Consider the following 13,675-nt stretch of genomic DNA (forward strand, 5'->3'; position numbering starts at 1 on the left):
CATATCACTTATTGGAAAAATAAATGAAATTTAAATATCATCGTATATTACATTCTAGATATTACTAGTGGCTTGAACAGTGAATGTTGCATTTATTTTCTTTCACGGTTCAAGTTTTTTTTTTTTTTCTTAACTAATGACAGGTACTTGACTGTTCGTCATTCACCCATATGAAGTCAGTTGTGTAGACCAATTTACCATCATAGTCGTTGCCCACATTATCCCACAGGAAGCTGATCTACACTACATCTGTGATGAGATGAGATGATTATGAAGGTTTGTTGGGATGCTACGGGGGAACCAGAGCAGAGCTCTCAGAGTAAACCCGTGTTGTTACCTGGACCACGAGCTTGCCCAACACAAGTTATAACTGGGGATCGAACAAGTCCAGTGCTCTACCAGATACACCATTGTGACAGCTATGTTCAGGTTCTTTGTTTTATGATTATGTGAAGATGATTCTCATCAAGTGGTGACCTAGGATTATTTGAAATTAATTAAGCAAAGATTCTTTACAATTACACTTTTATTTCAAACACACCATAACCTACAAACTTCAAAACCATACAACCATCAACAACTTAAACATTATAGGGATTCTACGAATACCCTGTCATCTTTTCATATATATATATATATATATATATATATATACTGGGTGTTCAGTTCAAAGTGTGCCATGGCTCGCTGTATGCCGTCATGTGGCTAGCCGATGAGCCTAGAGAATTCAATCTTCCTACACTTCCGCAGAGGTGTATAACCTATGAGGTAGAGAAGTTGCCTACCAAGTACGGCATTCATTCTGAAAAGTACGTACCGATACGTACGGTAACGCCGGTAGTGGCAGGAATGTGAACTGTTTGGAAATACGTACTGTCAGGATATGGGGAGAGGGTTAAGACGATTACTTACGTATTTGTTGACATTAGCTTCGACGGTCAACATGGACACGGAGCATTTGATTTGTGTTGTGGAATGTTACCATACGCAACCGATGATAACAAATACCCTGCGTACGACTTGCCGGCGCAAAACACAGTTCGAAAGAGGTTATGGTAGCACACAGACCGTACAGACCGCCATCTGTTGCTACGACGTTCAAGTTATACCCCGTACACGTTCTCAAATTCAGATTGAAGAACGCCTTAAATAATAGGCAACTTCTCTAACATATAAGCTGAAACTCGCTTCAAATCTGTGACCCAACAACAGTGACGTCATGACACACTTTGAAATGAACACCCAGTATATATATATATATATACACACACACACACACACACACACACACACACACACACACACACACACACAGGGGAAAAACAATCAAAGTCACAATTCTCATAAGGGTGATGTCATCATCTAATTCATTATATTACTGCAAACTTCAGTGTTTTTCAGTGGTAAAGGAAAATGATCACCACAGATACAGTTACTTTTTCCTACTTTTTCATTAGGAACAGCAATAAATTTTGCAGTAATATACTGAATTAGATGAGGACATCATCTTTACGAGCATTGTGACTTTGATTGTTTTTCCTCTGCACTCTTCATATGTACAAATTATTTCGTGTGAATTCGATGCCAAAGAGTGGTTATCATTCAAGATTGGTTATGATTGTAAATTTCTTCTGTATATAGGCATTTCTTTTAACAATATTAAAACTCGGAGAAAGGAACTTATCAGTGTATTAAAATAACAATAAAATATTAAGTAAATGGAAACTTTAGAATAAGTTTCACAATCATAACCAATATCATATTAATAAAGAGCCCATTTAACAAACAATCAATAAAACACAACTTATATTTAGATCAAAACTTAAAAAAATCTGACATTGACACAACAATAATAAACTCATTCAATTCAAAATATCCACATACAGAATGGCTGCTTATCTTTCCAGATGGGTCACTCATAGCACCTGAAGAAGGTGCTGGAGCTGGAGTTACAAGCCCTCTTCTTTCACTTTACCATAATGTGGTCCATAGGTATTCTATTAATTTTTATGGAGAAATAACGGCTAGTATCTACATAGCTTTACAGAATCTCTTATACAGAATAAATAAATTTCAGGAAGTTGTAATTCTGTCAGATTCGCGAGACACCATACAAGCAATAGCTCGGTCATCAACTTCAAAAAATTAAAAAATCCAGGAATCTTAGAAATACTGTAAATAATTTGATCCATTTAAAAAAAGATCATTTCATTGGTATACAATGGTTACCCTCACATTTTAATATACAGTATATGGAAATGAAATAGCAGATGGCCTGGAAAAAGAGGTACAACAATAATACAGATACGAACCCGGGCATTTTCTTTTCATTCTATAAACAAATCATCCACAACAAATTTAATTTAATCCAGAAAAAAAATATATAGGAAAAATATTGGGAATAAATGTGAATAAGGAACAAAGAAAAAGTTTCCTTCACAGGCAGGATTCGAACCACGAAAGTCTTAGTTACCAGTCTATCGTGCTCTGGAGTGAACAAGGCTCTGAAATCAACTACAAGGGTCAGTCCGGTTTTTTTTTGCCACTACTGTACAGCACCATATCTTTGTGGAATAGACCCCGGGAGTGGCAACAAAATTAATGCAGTGAAACTATACAGAATTCCATCAAGCCATGAATTAGAGCCGCAAGATTATAATTCCAGGCTTAACTTTTGAATTGGGTAATTGTACAAATGGAGCAACATTTTAATTTTCATTCTCCTTGTAAAACTACTGTTCTGCAGTATGATTTTAGCTCTTAGGTACATATTTATTAATTCTACAGAGGAACTATTATAGTGAAGTGTAAGTTCAATTTCTCCATCCCAACATTTCTGTAAAGTGGCTGAACACTGGGAACAGCAATTTTGATTTATAATATAAGGAAGTGATTATGCCTATTTTATTCTAAGGGATTTTTTTTTTTTGTGGAGAGACTAGAACAAAACGTGAATACTTCAGTCAGGATAGACGACTTCAGTGATGAGTTCTATATCCCTATGTACTATACTTGTCCCATTCATCTGCGCTCTATTCTTATATTGATTCCTGTCACTGTCTTGAGCACGATGTCTGGCATCAACTGGAGCGGCGAAGTTCCTGGCATCAGCCTGTACCTTCTCAGCAGCTGGCTCACTGTCGCCTTTATCTCCAGCATAGCGAACTTCTGACCTGCATCACAACACAATATATGTCACACAGAGTATTATAATCACCACCGTCATTGTCATCATCCAACATTTCTTTGGACATACTACTGATTGACATATAGTCTTAGATTGTTGAAAAGGATGTCAATTTTCGTTTGATGCACGTGGAATATACGATTATCTCTACATTATTTTATTATATGATTTTAATTACATATTTTTAATTCTTCTTTTTATTTATTTTTCTGAATCCCACTACATTTCTTAAAAACTTAATTTTCTTGCATTAAAGTTTGGTGTTGCCTCTTTCATTTATTGTCCATGTTTCTATCCTGTTTAATATCATGGTAGACATTAGCTCATAAATTTTTCAAAACAGAATCTTTTCTAGTTCCATTTTACAAGACAGCTTCGTAACTCAATTCACATAACTTTCTTTTAATCTATTTCATCTGTATTAACCTCATACAATAAAGTGCATTTTAGATAAGCAAATTTGAATTAACAACCTAAGTAAAAACGTTTTTTCTCTGACTGGTGTTTTCCATATTACATGCGTTTTCCAGAGAATGTCATCACTTTTCTTTTACCTAAGTTTATTAGCATATTGTATTTTGTGGCTATTATATGAGGCGTTCAGAGCTAGTCCATGAGACGTAGTTTTAAGATAATAGAATTTAAAGTTAACTTGCTCTAGTGGATTATCTAATTTCACTAGCAATAATTTTATTACTCCATTCTCAAATTCTAGATTTATAAAATATAAACAATTGTTATGTTAAATGATGCAACGTTTTGATGACTTGATCCAATGTGGCTCAGAACATTGTGAACAAACAAACAATCTGAGCCAAAAGTGACTAGTGTCACCTACCGGCGAATGCTTGGAATTAAGACTTGATCCATTATTGCTCGAAAAAGATCCAACTTCAGATAATCAGAAAATGAATTAAACTCAATTTATGAAAATTTGTGACCTGATCCACTTTAGCTCTGAACACCATTATCCAGTTCGAATATTGCCTGTAAATTGTTATCAGAATTGGAAACAATCACTTGATCATCAGTGTCAGTGTAAATTTCTTTTGATTCTGAATACATGAATAAAATTTTCGATCTAATGAAAATTTCGTCAGTGAACAAAAGTGGTGACATACAGTAGTTTTAGCTTATTTCTAGAAGATTTTCTCTGTATTACCAAGATTAGTTCCTTGCATATCTAATATTTTTGTATTAGTTAAATCAGTGTATTATTTTGTTGTTATTATATAATAATAATGATGATGATAATAATAATAATAATAATAATAATAATAATAATAATAATAATAATAATAATAATAATCAAGCACTCTTGTTTCAACATTGTTCTCTCTGTCATATAGCATAGCAGTAAGACCTTTGAGATTATGAATTATATTGTTTCGTCCAGAAAAAGCAGCTAATCATCTTGAAAAAGATATTTCTAAAAATGACAAAACATTTCAAATGATGCTCTACGAAAAAGTTAGAATGTAAAGATGCTGATTTTTCTCCAGTTGCTAAACATGTGGCAGAGATTCAGAAGGAAAGGAATTTATAGTAGTCTACTTCGAGGTTTTCTGATTTTGATGAACTACAACTTAGAGTTCTTCTGTTTAACAACTTTATGGAAGCAGGATCCAGATCTGCAGCTGGAACTATATGTCTTACAGAGTGACAGTTTTCTTATATCAATGAGAAATTACTGTCAGCTCATTGAGTTTTGGAGACTAGTTAACAAGGAACATTATAAACTTGCGAAATTTTGCTTTTAAAATGCAATCAATGTTTGTTAGTACATACAATATGTATGTGAATGTTAATTTTCTGCCTTGAAATTGTTAAAAACTAAGGAGAAGAACAAGTTATCACAAGACTTATTCAAATCGTCAATGCAAATAGATACTGAATCTATAGTAAACAACATATAATTCAGTTTTTTCATTAAATGTATCTGATTATCTTTGTATTCTTTGAATTTGTAAAATATAAGACCAAATAGTTTGATGTATCATATTTCTTTTCACTTTCCAATAATTATAACAATTTAATATTATTATATCATTCTTGCCTGCGAATTAATTTTGAAAGTGTGATCTGGTCTTTCAACCAAATCCAATCTGATATTGGGCGATGTTGATAATTAAAGAAACTCACCAAAAGAAGTAGAGAAACGTACCTATGCAATTCCGAGGGCCGGCAGCAAAGGGGATGAAGCTAAATACTGGTCTCATCTGTATGTTGTCTGGAAGAAACCGATCTGGATCAAATTTATCTGGGTCCGGGAAATATTTTTCCTTACGATGAAGTGCAAATATTGGAATTAATACATTTGCACCAGCAGGTATTGTGTAATCACCTGCAAAAATAAAACTTTTTTAAAATTTCTATTAATCCTTCAGTGCTCATGCCATAATTTGTAACACCAGTACTTGCACGGAGTATATTATTTTGTAATCCATCTCTCTTTTTTTTTTTAATAACCATTTCTTTTTGCACGTATGAATATGTAGCTTTACAACTTATATGTAATAGTAACATTACTAATTCTATTAAATTATTTGTAATATAACAGTGTAATTCTATTTGAAATTTAATATTTATATCATGATGCAAAGAATGTAATTAAAAACTCTATTGTTGTTATTATAAACTACACTCTAGAAGCGTTATGTCCTAGGCCTAAAATTTAAGTCACTATTGGGTTCAAGTACATGTTTATTTCATATGTTTATATTTGTAATCCACTCTAAAAACATATATATTGCTACACAGAAAAAAATCACAATTGCATCCAAATACTCCAAATACCAGGGCTAAACTAACAGGAAGGTATTGAAAATTTCACGCTATCAGCATTGAAAATGGAGATGTGATGAAGTAATAAACAGTAGTAGATTACAAATGTATGCTGCACGAGTACTGAAGGGTTAATAAAACAGGAGTTATCAATATTCTAACACAAAAGCGGGCATATTTTCAACATGATTTCAAGAGTTTTCATAGAAATGCACATTGTCAGAATCTTTGATACTAAAAGAGTGTTACTTTTTTTGACATAACGTCAGGGATTGCTGGACTCTATCACAATTCAAAATTAAATTGGAAAATTTTGTCTTATTTAATGCTTTTAGGTATTGCTAGAAGTGTTGATTTGTGTTTTTTACTCTAGATTAAAATCGCAAGTTTCTTGTTTATGTTAGTTAATTAGTTAGGATACAATTAATATACTTAATCACTCATTTGAAGTTTGTGTGATTGCAACCTGTGTATATTTTTGTGTGTCTTTACTTTGTTTATAGTGTTTTTTTTTTTCCTTTTTATTTCTGTTATTGTATTTGTATTTCTGGTGGTGTGGAAGAGAAGGCCTGATGGCCTTAACTACACCAGAATAAATAAATAAATATGTATCCCAAAGTATTCTTGAAGAAATAAATGAATAATTCATTTCATAATTAACTGTAAATGTCACTGAAACTTGTCTTTTTTTCAATGTCACATAGCTCATAGCTTCAGTTTGGAATTAATAGAGGAAATAAGTAAATCAGACACACCAAAAGAAATACAAAAACTTCTAGCACTGGAAACGATCAATACTAGATACCCTACAGAAGAATGGCTACACATATATAGGCCTGATGGATCAACCACAGAAAACCTTACTGGAGCTGGAGTTACATGTACACATTTTTCCTTTTATCATTCTGTTGGCAGAGACACAACAAATTATGATGGTGAAATAGAGGCTATACACATTGCTCTCCGACAATTATTAAATCTTCCCTTAAATAAATATAACAAGACAGTAATTCTTTCAGATTCTAAAGCTGCAATTCAGGGAATATGTTCCAATGCTACAAAGAAGTCAACAAAAATAAGAGAATGCTACAAAATGTTAACACAACTCCAAAAAGTTAATAAGATTGTCCGTCTCCAATGGATTCCAGCACACTGTGGAGTCATGGGGAATGAAACCGCAGACACACTTGCAAAGAAAGGCACAACAATAAAACAAAAGCCTAAATTTAATTTCTCATATTCCTCAAGTTAAAACACTTGATCACCAGAAAATTTTCTCATTCATACCTACGAGAAATAGAATCAAATGCTAAAGACAAAAAATGGATTACACTACATTCCAACCCAGATATAATCCCCCAGAGACCAAGGAAAACAGCAGTTGCAGCCTTCAGACTATTGACAAATCACGACTGTCTAGCAAGTCATCTCTACAGAATAGGTATCTCAGCTTCACCCATATGTGTCCTGTGTAATGATCCAGCAGAAATGATTGAAGATCACTTGAAGACCTGTGAAGCATTAAGATCAGAAGAAACTACAGTTCAAAAGTATTGGAAAGCACGACTGCTAATGGCTTCATTGCCAGATGCAAGGCACTAGACAACAACAACAACAACATAGCTCCTACACGAGGCATCGGAGAACATGGGTTGTTTTACGAAAAATGATCCTCATTGCGAGATCTATTGATCTCCAGAGTTCATTGCAGAGGTCCTGAATCACCCTGTATATAAATTACACATTGTCATTATTTTTATTTGAATACACAAAAGTCTACAAGTTTCTTTACAATTTTTGTTTAGCATTATCGTAAGTGCCTTCTTTTGATGTAATAATATTTTTGTAACATCTGTGACATGCCCCAATATATGTATTCCGTAATTTATATGACTCTGAAATAGTGAAAAATATTCATTTCTAAGAATATTAGTTGAGATACAACTCTTTGGTTTTTTCAATGCAGTCCACGAAGGACTGAATGTAGAGAAAGATAAAAATTAATGTAATTGTTAGAATACAGAAGTTCGAAAGCCGGCCTAGATTAACTATAATAATATTTAATGGCATTATGTCATTTGACTCACCGACTTTCAAATCCTCAGCACAGTATCGTCCAATCACTGGAACGCTAGGGTACAGCCGAAGGGTCTCCTTTATGGCTTGTTCCAGGTACTTCATCTTCTGCAGGTCATTGTATGTTGGAGGTCGATCTGAACTATCAAATATCTCCTTCAGCTCTGCCACCACTTTATCCTGTGAAACATTTCTTCCAGTATCAGTCTGAACTACCAATGACTTAACAAAAAGATTACAATATAAAAATGGAAAACAAGATATTCTCAAGTTAGATTCAAACTTCGGAAGAGAAAAAAAAACATAACGAAGACAAAGAACACATTGAATAATTGTATAAAGAACACATGTATTGCAATACTAGAGAGAATATATTATATAAAGTGACCAGCCTCATGGGTTAGTGGTCAGAGCTTCTGACTGCAGTTCATGAGGTCCCAGGTTCGATTCTCGGTTAGAACACAGGAATTTTTCCTTAAATCTCGAAAAAAAAACTGGGTATTCAGCCCAAGCGGGAATCGAACCCATGCACAAGAGCAGCCTCAGATCGGCAGGCAAAATGTACTACTATCTGAGCTAGACAGGTGATTTATGGATCAATTGCTACAGATCCAATTTTGAAGACAATTTGGGATTTGATGTTTTGATTTTTTCTTGTACCATTACTTACTTATTTACTCCTGTGTTCGTCCACTGTCTGGAAATTAGGTTAGGCTTAGGTTTAAGATCTCTCCTGGCACTTCATAAACATCCTATTATAATATCATCAGACAGCGTAACTCTGTCTTCCAGCGTCCCAACCTCAGAAGTGGGTTACAAATAAGCCAATGCCAGAAGAGATCAGAAATGTCAAATGACAAATGACATTGAAAATATATACACAAAGTTAAAAAATAAAATGGAATAGAGAAAATATATGAACTGCTGAACGGCCCATAATAGTGAAGACTTTTTTCGATGTTGTTAATGAAGATGAAGATGACAGTGATGATAGTGACGACTGTGATGATGATAAACTAGGAAGCACCTCAGAAGGTGGTTTTGTGATGGATGTGCAAGGGACATAAAGTGCGGTATGGGGGCAAGGAGTGAGGTTTCTTTCTGCTTAACCAATAGCATCATTCTCTAATAGGTGTTTCGAATGTGCAGTTTTTGAGAGAGTTGTTGCTTATTGTATAAGTTTTTATAGTTTTATTTCGAAAGTGGTCATGGATCCATGAAGTGGAAAGGAGCAAGTTTTCCATACCTAGGCAAGGGAAATAATTTTTAAAGTGTACTTATATTCTGTAAGTTTCCACCGGCAGCTACCGAGACAAGCAAAAATGAGAGATACTACATTGCCACACCTCAGGAAAAGATCGCAGCTGTGTGTGTTGTCGGTCAATCAAGCATGTCTCAAGGATTTGTGGCAACAGCACTCTATCTCTCTCTGCTCAGTGTTACCATCCAACCTGATTACAGCTTCAGTGATGTAATTATGACTGATATTTATATTGATGAGAATGGTTGTGGTAATGATGTTAGTGCTGATCATAGTATTGGCAGTGGTGCGCCTCTTGATGTAGTGGTTGACTTGACTGACTGTGAACGAGGTGGTCCCTGGTTCGATTCCCGGCTATACTCAAGAAACTGTTCAAGGATATAGGGTCTGGAATGGGGACCACTCAGCCTCTTGACTGGAAAAGTTGGAAAGCTATGATAGGCGGCAAACTCCAGTTAAAGAAAAACTGATTAATAATGTGAATTTTATTAGTAACAACAATGTAATTTATTCGTCACAACAATAATTCCTTTCTACAATTCACCTTAACGCTCTCGTCAACAATTGGATCTTCACTCAACACAGTATTCGTTATAGCACTCCACCGACGACAATGACAATTTACTTGGACTATTACGCACAACAATGAACTGTTAATCTTAACTAATATTTACACAGTACTATTTACAAATCAGAACTATCAGTTCTCAGTTCACAGTTCTTCTATCTCAGTCACTCGAGTTCACAGTATCTCGAACCACAGACCTTCAGAGACAGTTCACTGTACTCGAACTCGGGTCCCTCCAACTGCGGTCCACTGCACTCGAACTCAGGTCCCTCCAACTGCGGTCCACTGCACTCGAACTCAGGCCTTCGGATGCTGACGCAGATGCGGACGCACACTCGAGTCGAACTCCGGCTGGCTTGCTTGCTCTGGCTTTCTCACTGACTGAATAACTGAAAACTCTGAAAACTGCCGTCGTTCCTTCGCGACCGTAATTTATAACCATAGCGACGTAACCTCGAAGTTTCCAGCCGTCTCTAGAGATGGCATTCCAGAGAAATCCAGGGCCCTCTCCTCTCTACCAGCACCAGATGCGCGCGCAATCTCGTCGCGTGACGTAATACACCCTCTCTCTTCTCTCCACCGCGCGACGTCACTCAATGTTCCGTGGAGCCTCTGCGATCTGCTTTCATGCGGGACGCTGGTCGTGAGTTCGATTCTCACGTCGCTGTCACATTGCCCCCTCCTTAGGGCTGCTCGTCCCGGGCAGTCCCTTGGTAGGATGCTAATCGGTCCAGATGCACCACCATCATCTTCTCTCGAGGTTGTCGCTGGATGCGGTACACCACGTCGTTGATCTGGGTCACCACGCGGTATGGTCCATCCCAGGCACGCTGCAGCTTTGGTGATTTCCCTTTGGTCCTGGTAGGTCGATACAGCCACACCCGGTCGCCCTCCTGGAATCCTGCAGAGTTGGCTAATCTGTCGTAGCGCACCTTCATCCTGTCGCTGGCCATCTTGAGGTGCTCTCTGGCCAGTTGGTGAACTCCATTCAACTTCTCGGTGAGTTCTGCCACATAGTCAGTCGCTGGCTGGTCGGCGCTGGGTGGCGTGCCAAACAGCAGATCACAGGGCAGGCGCAGCTCTCTCCCGAAGACCATGTTTGCCGGTGTCATCCCTGTTGTATCGTGGACCGAAGCTCTGTAGGCCAAGAGGAACAGTGGAACTCTGGCATCCCAGTCTCGTTGATGGTTGGACACCACCTTCCGCAGGTGCTCCTCCACGGTTTTGATGTATCGTTCCACCATGCCGTCGGACTGTGGGTGGAGGGGAGTGGTCCTGGTTTTATGCACCCCCAGACGCTCGAGCAATTCTCCCATCAGGTTGGATTCGAAGTTGCGCCCCTGATCGCTATGCAATTCTCGGGGCACCCCGAATCGGCAGATGAAGTTGTCAAGCAGCGCGTCGGCCACCGTCGAAGCCTCTTGGTTGGGAATCGCGTACACCTCTGGCCATTTTGTGAAGTAATTCATGGCGACTAGCAGGTAGTGGTTCCCGCGATCCGTGACCGGGAACGGTCCAGCAACGTCGATGGCGATCCTCTCAAAAGGAGCTCCCACGTTGTACTGCTGCATGGCTCCCCTGCTGCGGGTCCTTGGTCCGCGACTGGCTGCACAGGTGTCGCATCTTCGGCACCATTGTTCCGTGTCGGTTCTCTGATGCAACCAATAGAACCTCTGCCTTAACTTGTCCAGCGTCCTGTTGGCTCCCAGGTGGCCTCCAGTCACTCCAGCATGAGTCTCCTCCAGCACTTCCTTCACCTTGCTCCTGGGCAGGACAAGTTGTTCTATGTGGGTCCTTCCATCGGCCGACTCCCAAATCCTCTTCAGGATACCGTCCTTGACAGTGAAGGATTCCCACTGGGCCCAGTAGCTCTTGTAAGTGGTGCTACGGTTGGCGATGTCGGCCCATACTGGTCTCTGGCCGGACTCCACATCACGTAGTAGCTGTCCAATGTTTGGGTCCTCCAGCTGTTCCCTCCTTATGGCGGCGTTATCCCATCCTGGGCTCGACTGGGCGGCAATTGCTCGGACTTCGTGGGCGCCATCCCGCTCTTCTACTTTCAGGCAGTGTTTACAGCCATCCGGGCACGGGCGTCGTGATAAGGCATCAGCGTTGGAATGTTTCTTCCCTTGTCGGTGTTCGGAGGTGAAGTTGTACTCCTGCAGTCGTTGAACCCAACGGGCGGTCTGCCCCTCCAGATTCTTGAAGCCCAATAGCCAGGTGAGTGCAGAATGGTCTGTCCTCAGATGGAATTCCTGGCCATACAAATATTTGTGGAAGTGCTTCAGGGCTTCCACAATGGCAAGAAGTTCTCTACGCGTCACACAGTAGTTTCTCTCAGCCTTGGATAGTGTTCGGCTGAAGTAGGCAATCACCCTCTCTTGCCCGTCCTGTTCCTGAGAGAGTACTCCGCCGATGCCTACGTTGCTAGCGTCCGTGTCGAGCGTGAACTTCCTTCCAGGGATGGGATATCCCAGTACAGGAGCAGTGCAGAGCGCTTCTTTCAGCGACTGGAAGGATGACTCCGCCTCGTCTGTCCACTGGAATTGTCGTTTCTCCTCGGTCAGCTGGGTTAGAGGCTTAGCGATGTTGGCGTACCCAGCTACGAACCTTCTGTAATAAGTGCAGAGGCCGAGAAAGCGGCGCAGCTCCTGCTTGTCCCTCGGTCTAGGCCATCCTCTGACGGCTTGTAGCTTCTCCGGGTCCGTGGCCACTCCGTTGGTCCCTACTACGTGTCCCAAGTAGTTGACCTTCTTCTGGAATAGATGACATTTCTTCGGGTTCAACTTCAGTCTGGCTTGTCGCAGTCTCTCGAACACTTTCCTCAGGTTCAACAGCTGTTCGCCGAAAGTCTTGCCCACCACGATGACGTCATCAAGGTACAGCAAACAGGTGTCGTATGTCAGGCCCCTCATTACGGACTCCATTAGTCTCTGGAATGTAGCCGGGGCGTTGCAGAGGCCGAACGGCATAACGGTGAACTGCCATAGTCCCTGGCCTGTAGAGAATGCCGTTTTCTCCTTGTCCTCAGGATGTAGCGCCACCTGCCAGTATCCTGACTTGAGATCCAACGTCGAGAACCACTCTGCTCCGGCCAGGGTGTCCAAGGTGTCGTCAATTCGTGGGAGGGGAAAGCAGTCTTTCCTGGTGACGTCATTCAGTCTTCTGTAGTCCACGCAGAAACGCAGGTCCCCATTCTTCTTCTTCACCAGCACTACAGGTGATGACCAAGGGCTGTCGGATTCCTCGATGACCCCTCTTGCTTTCATGCCCTCCAGTTGGCTGTCAATCTCCCTCTGTTTAGCTAGAGGGACGCGTCGAGGAGGTTGTCTGATTGGGCGAGCATTTCCGGTGTCAATGCGGTGCTGAACTTTCTCCGTTCTCCCGTAGTCGTTTTCAGACAGACTGAACACGTCCTGAAACTCTGTCAGTAGATCGTGGACTTGTCTTCTTTCTCTTTTGCTTAAATTCGCCGGCAATTCTCGAGCCAGCTCTTTCAGTGATGGGTCTAAATCTGGACGTGGTCGGTGACACTCCTCGTTTTCTGCCAGCGACGTCACAGACACCACCGGCTCGACGTTACCTAGTACAGTTCCACTAGGCACCTCCTTGTCCCGATTGGTGACATTCAGGACCCTCACCGGTACCACCTTCTGATTCGGGAGTAGGGATCTGGCCACATAAACCCCATCTATCGGAGTTGTTTGCGAATCGAGGAGCAGGTTTCTCTTAGGTTGTCCGTCCAGTCTTGCTGTCACCACCATCTCGCAGCCTGCTGGGATTGTCACTTGATTCTCCA

At 39.9% G+C, this 13,675-nt stretch overlaps 1 protein-coding gene across 2 annotated transcripts in view; it reads right to left on the minus strand.

Moving 5' to 3' along the window:
• Nucleotides 1–508: 508 nt before the first annotated feature.
• LOC138714944 (cytochrome P450 4C1-like) overlaps nt 509–13,675 on the minus strand; it is a 41,501-nt gene continuing 28,334 nt past the window's right edge. For both annotated transcript variants that reach the window (XM_069847249.1, XM_069847248.1), the window contains exons 10-12: nt 8,059–8,227; nt 5,352–5,531; nt 509–3,173 (exon numbers count right to left, since the gene is read on the minus strand). In XM_069847249.1, coding sequence (XP_069703350.1) covers nt 3,022–3,173; nt 5,352–5,531; nt 8,059–8,227 — 501 coding nt within the window. In that variant the 3' untranslated portion in view covers nt 509–3,021. The remainder of the gene's footprint in view (nt 3,174–5,351; nt 5,532–8,058; nt 8,228–13,675) is intronic.

The sequence above is a fragment of the Periplaneta americana genome, chromosome 15 (assembly GCF_040183065.1).
Source record: "Periplaneta americana isolate PAMFEO1 chromosome 15, P.americana_PAMFEO1_priV1, whole genome shotgun sequence".
NCBI lineage: Eukaryota > Metazoa > Arthropoda > Insecta > Blattodea > Blattidae > Periplaneta > Periplaneta americana.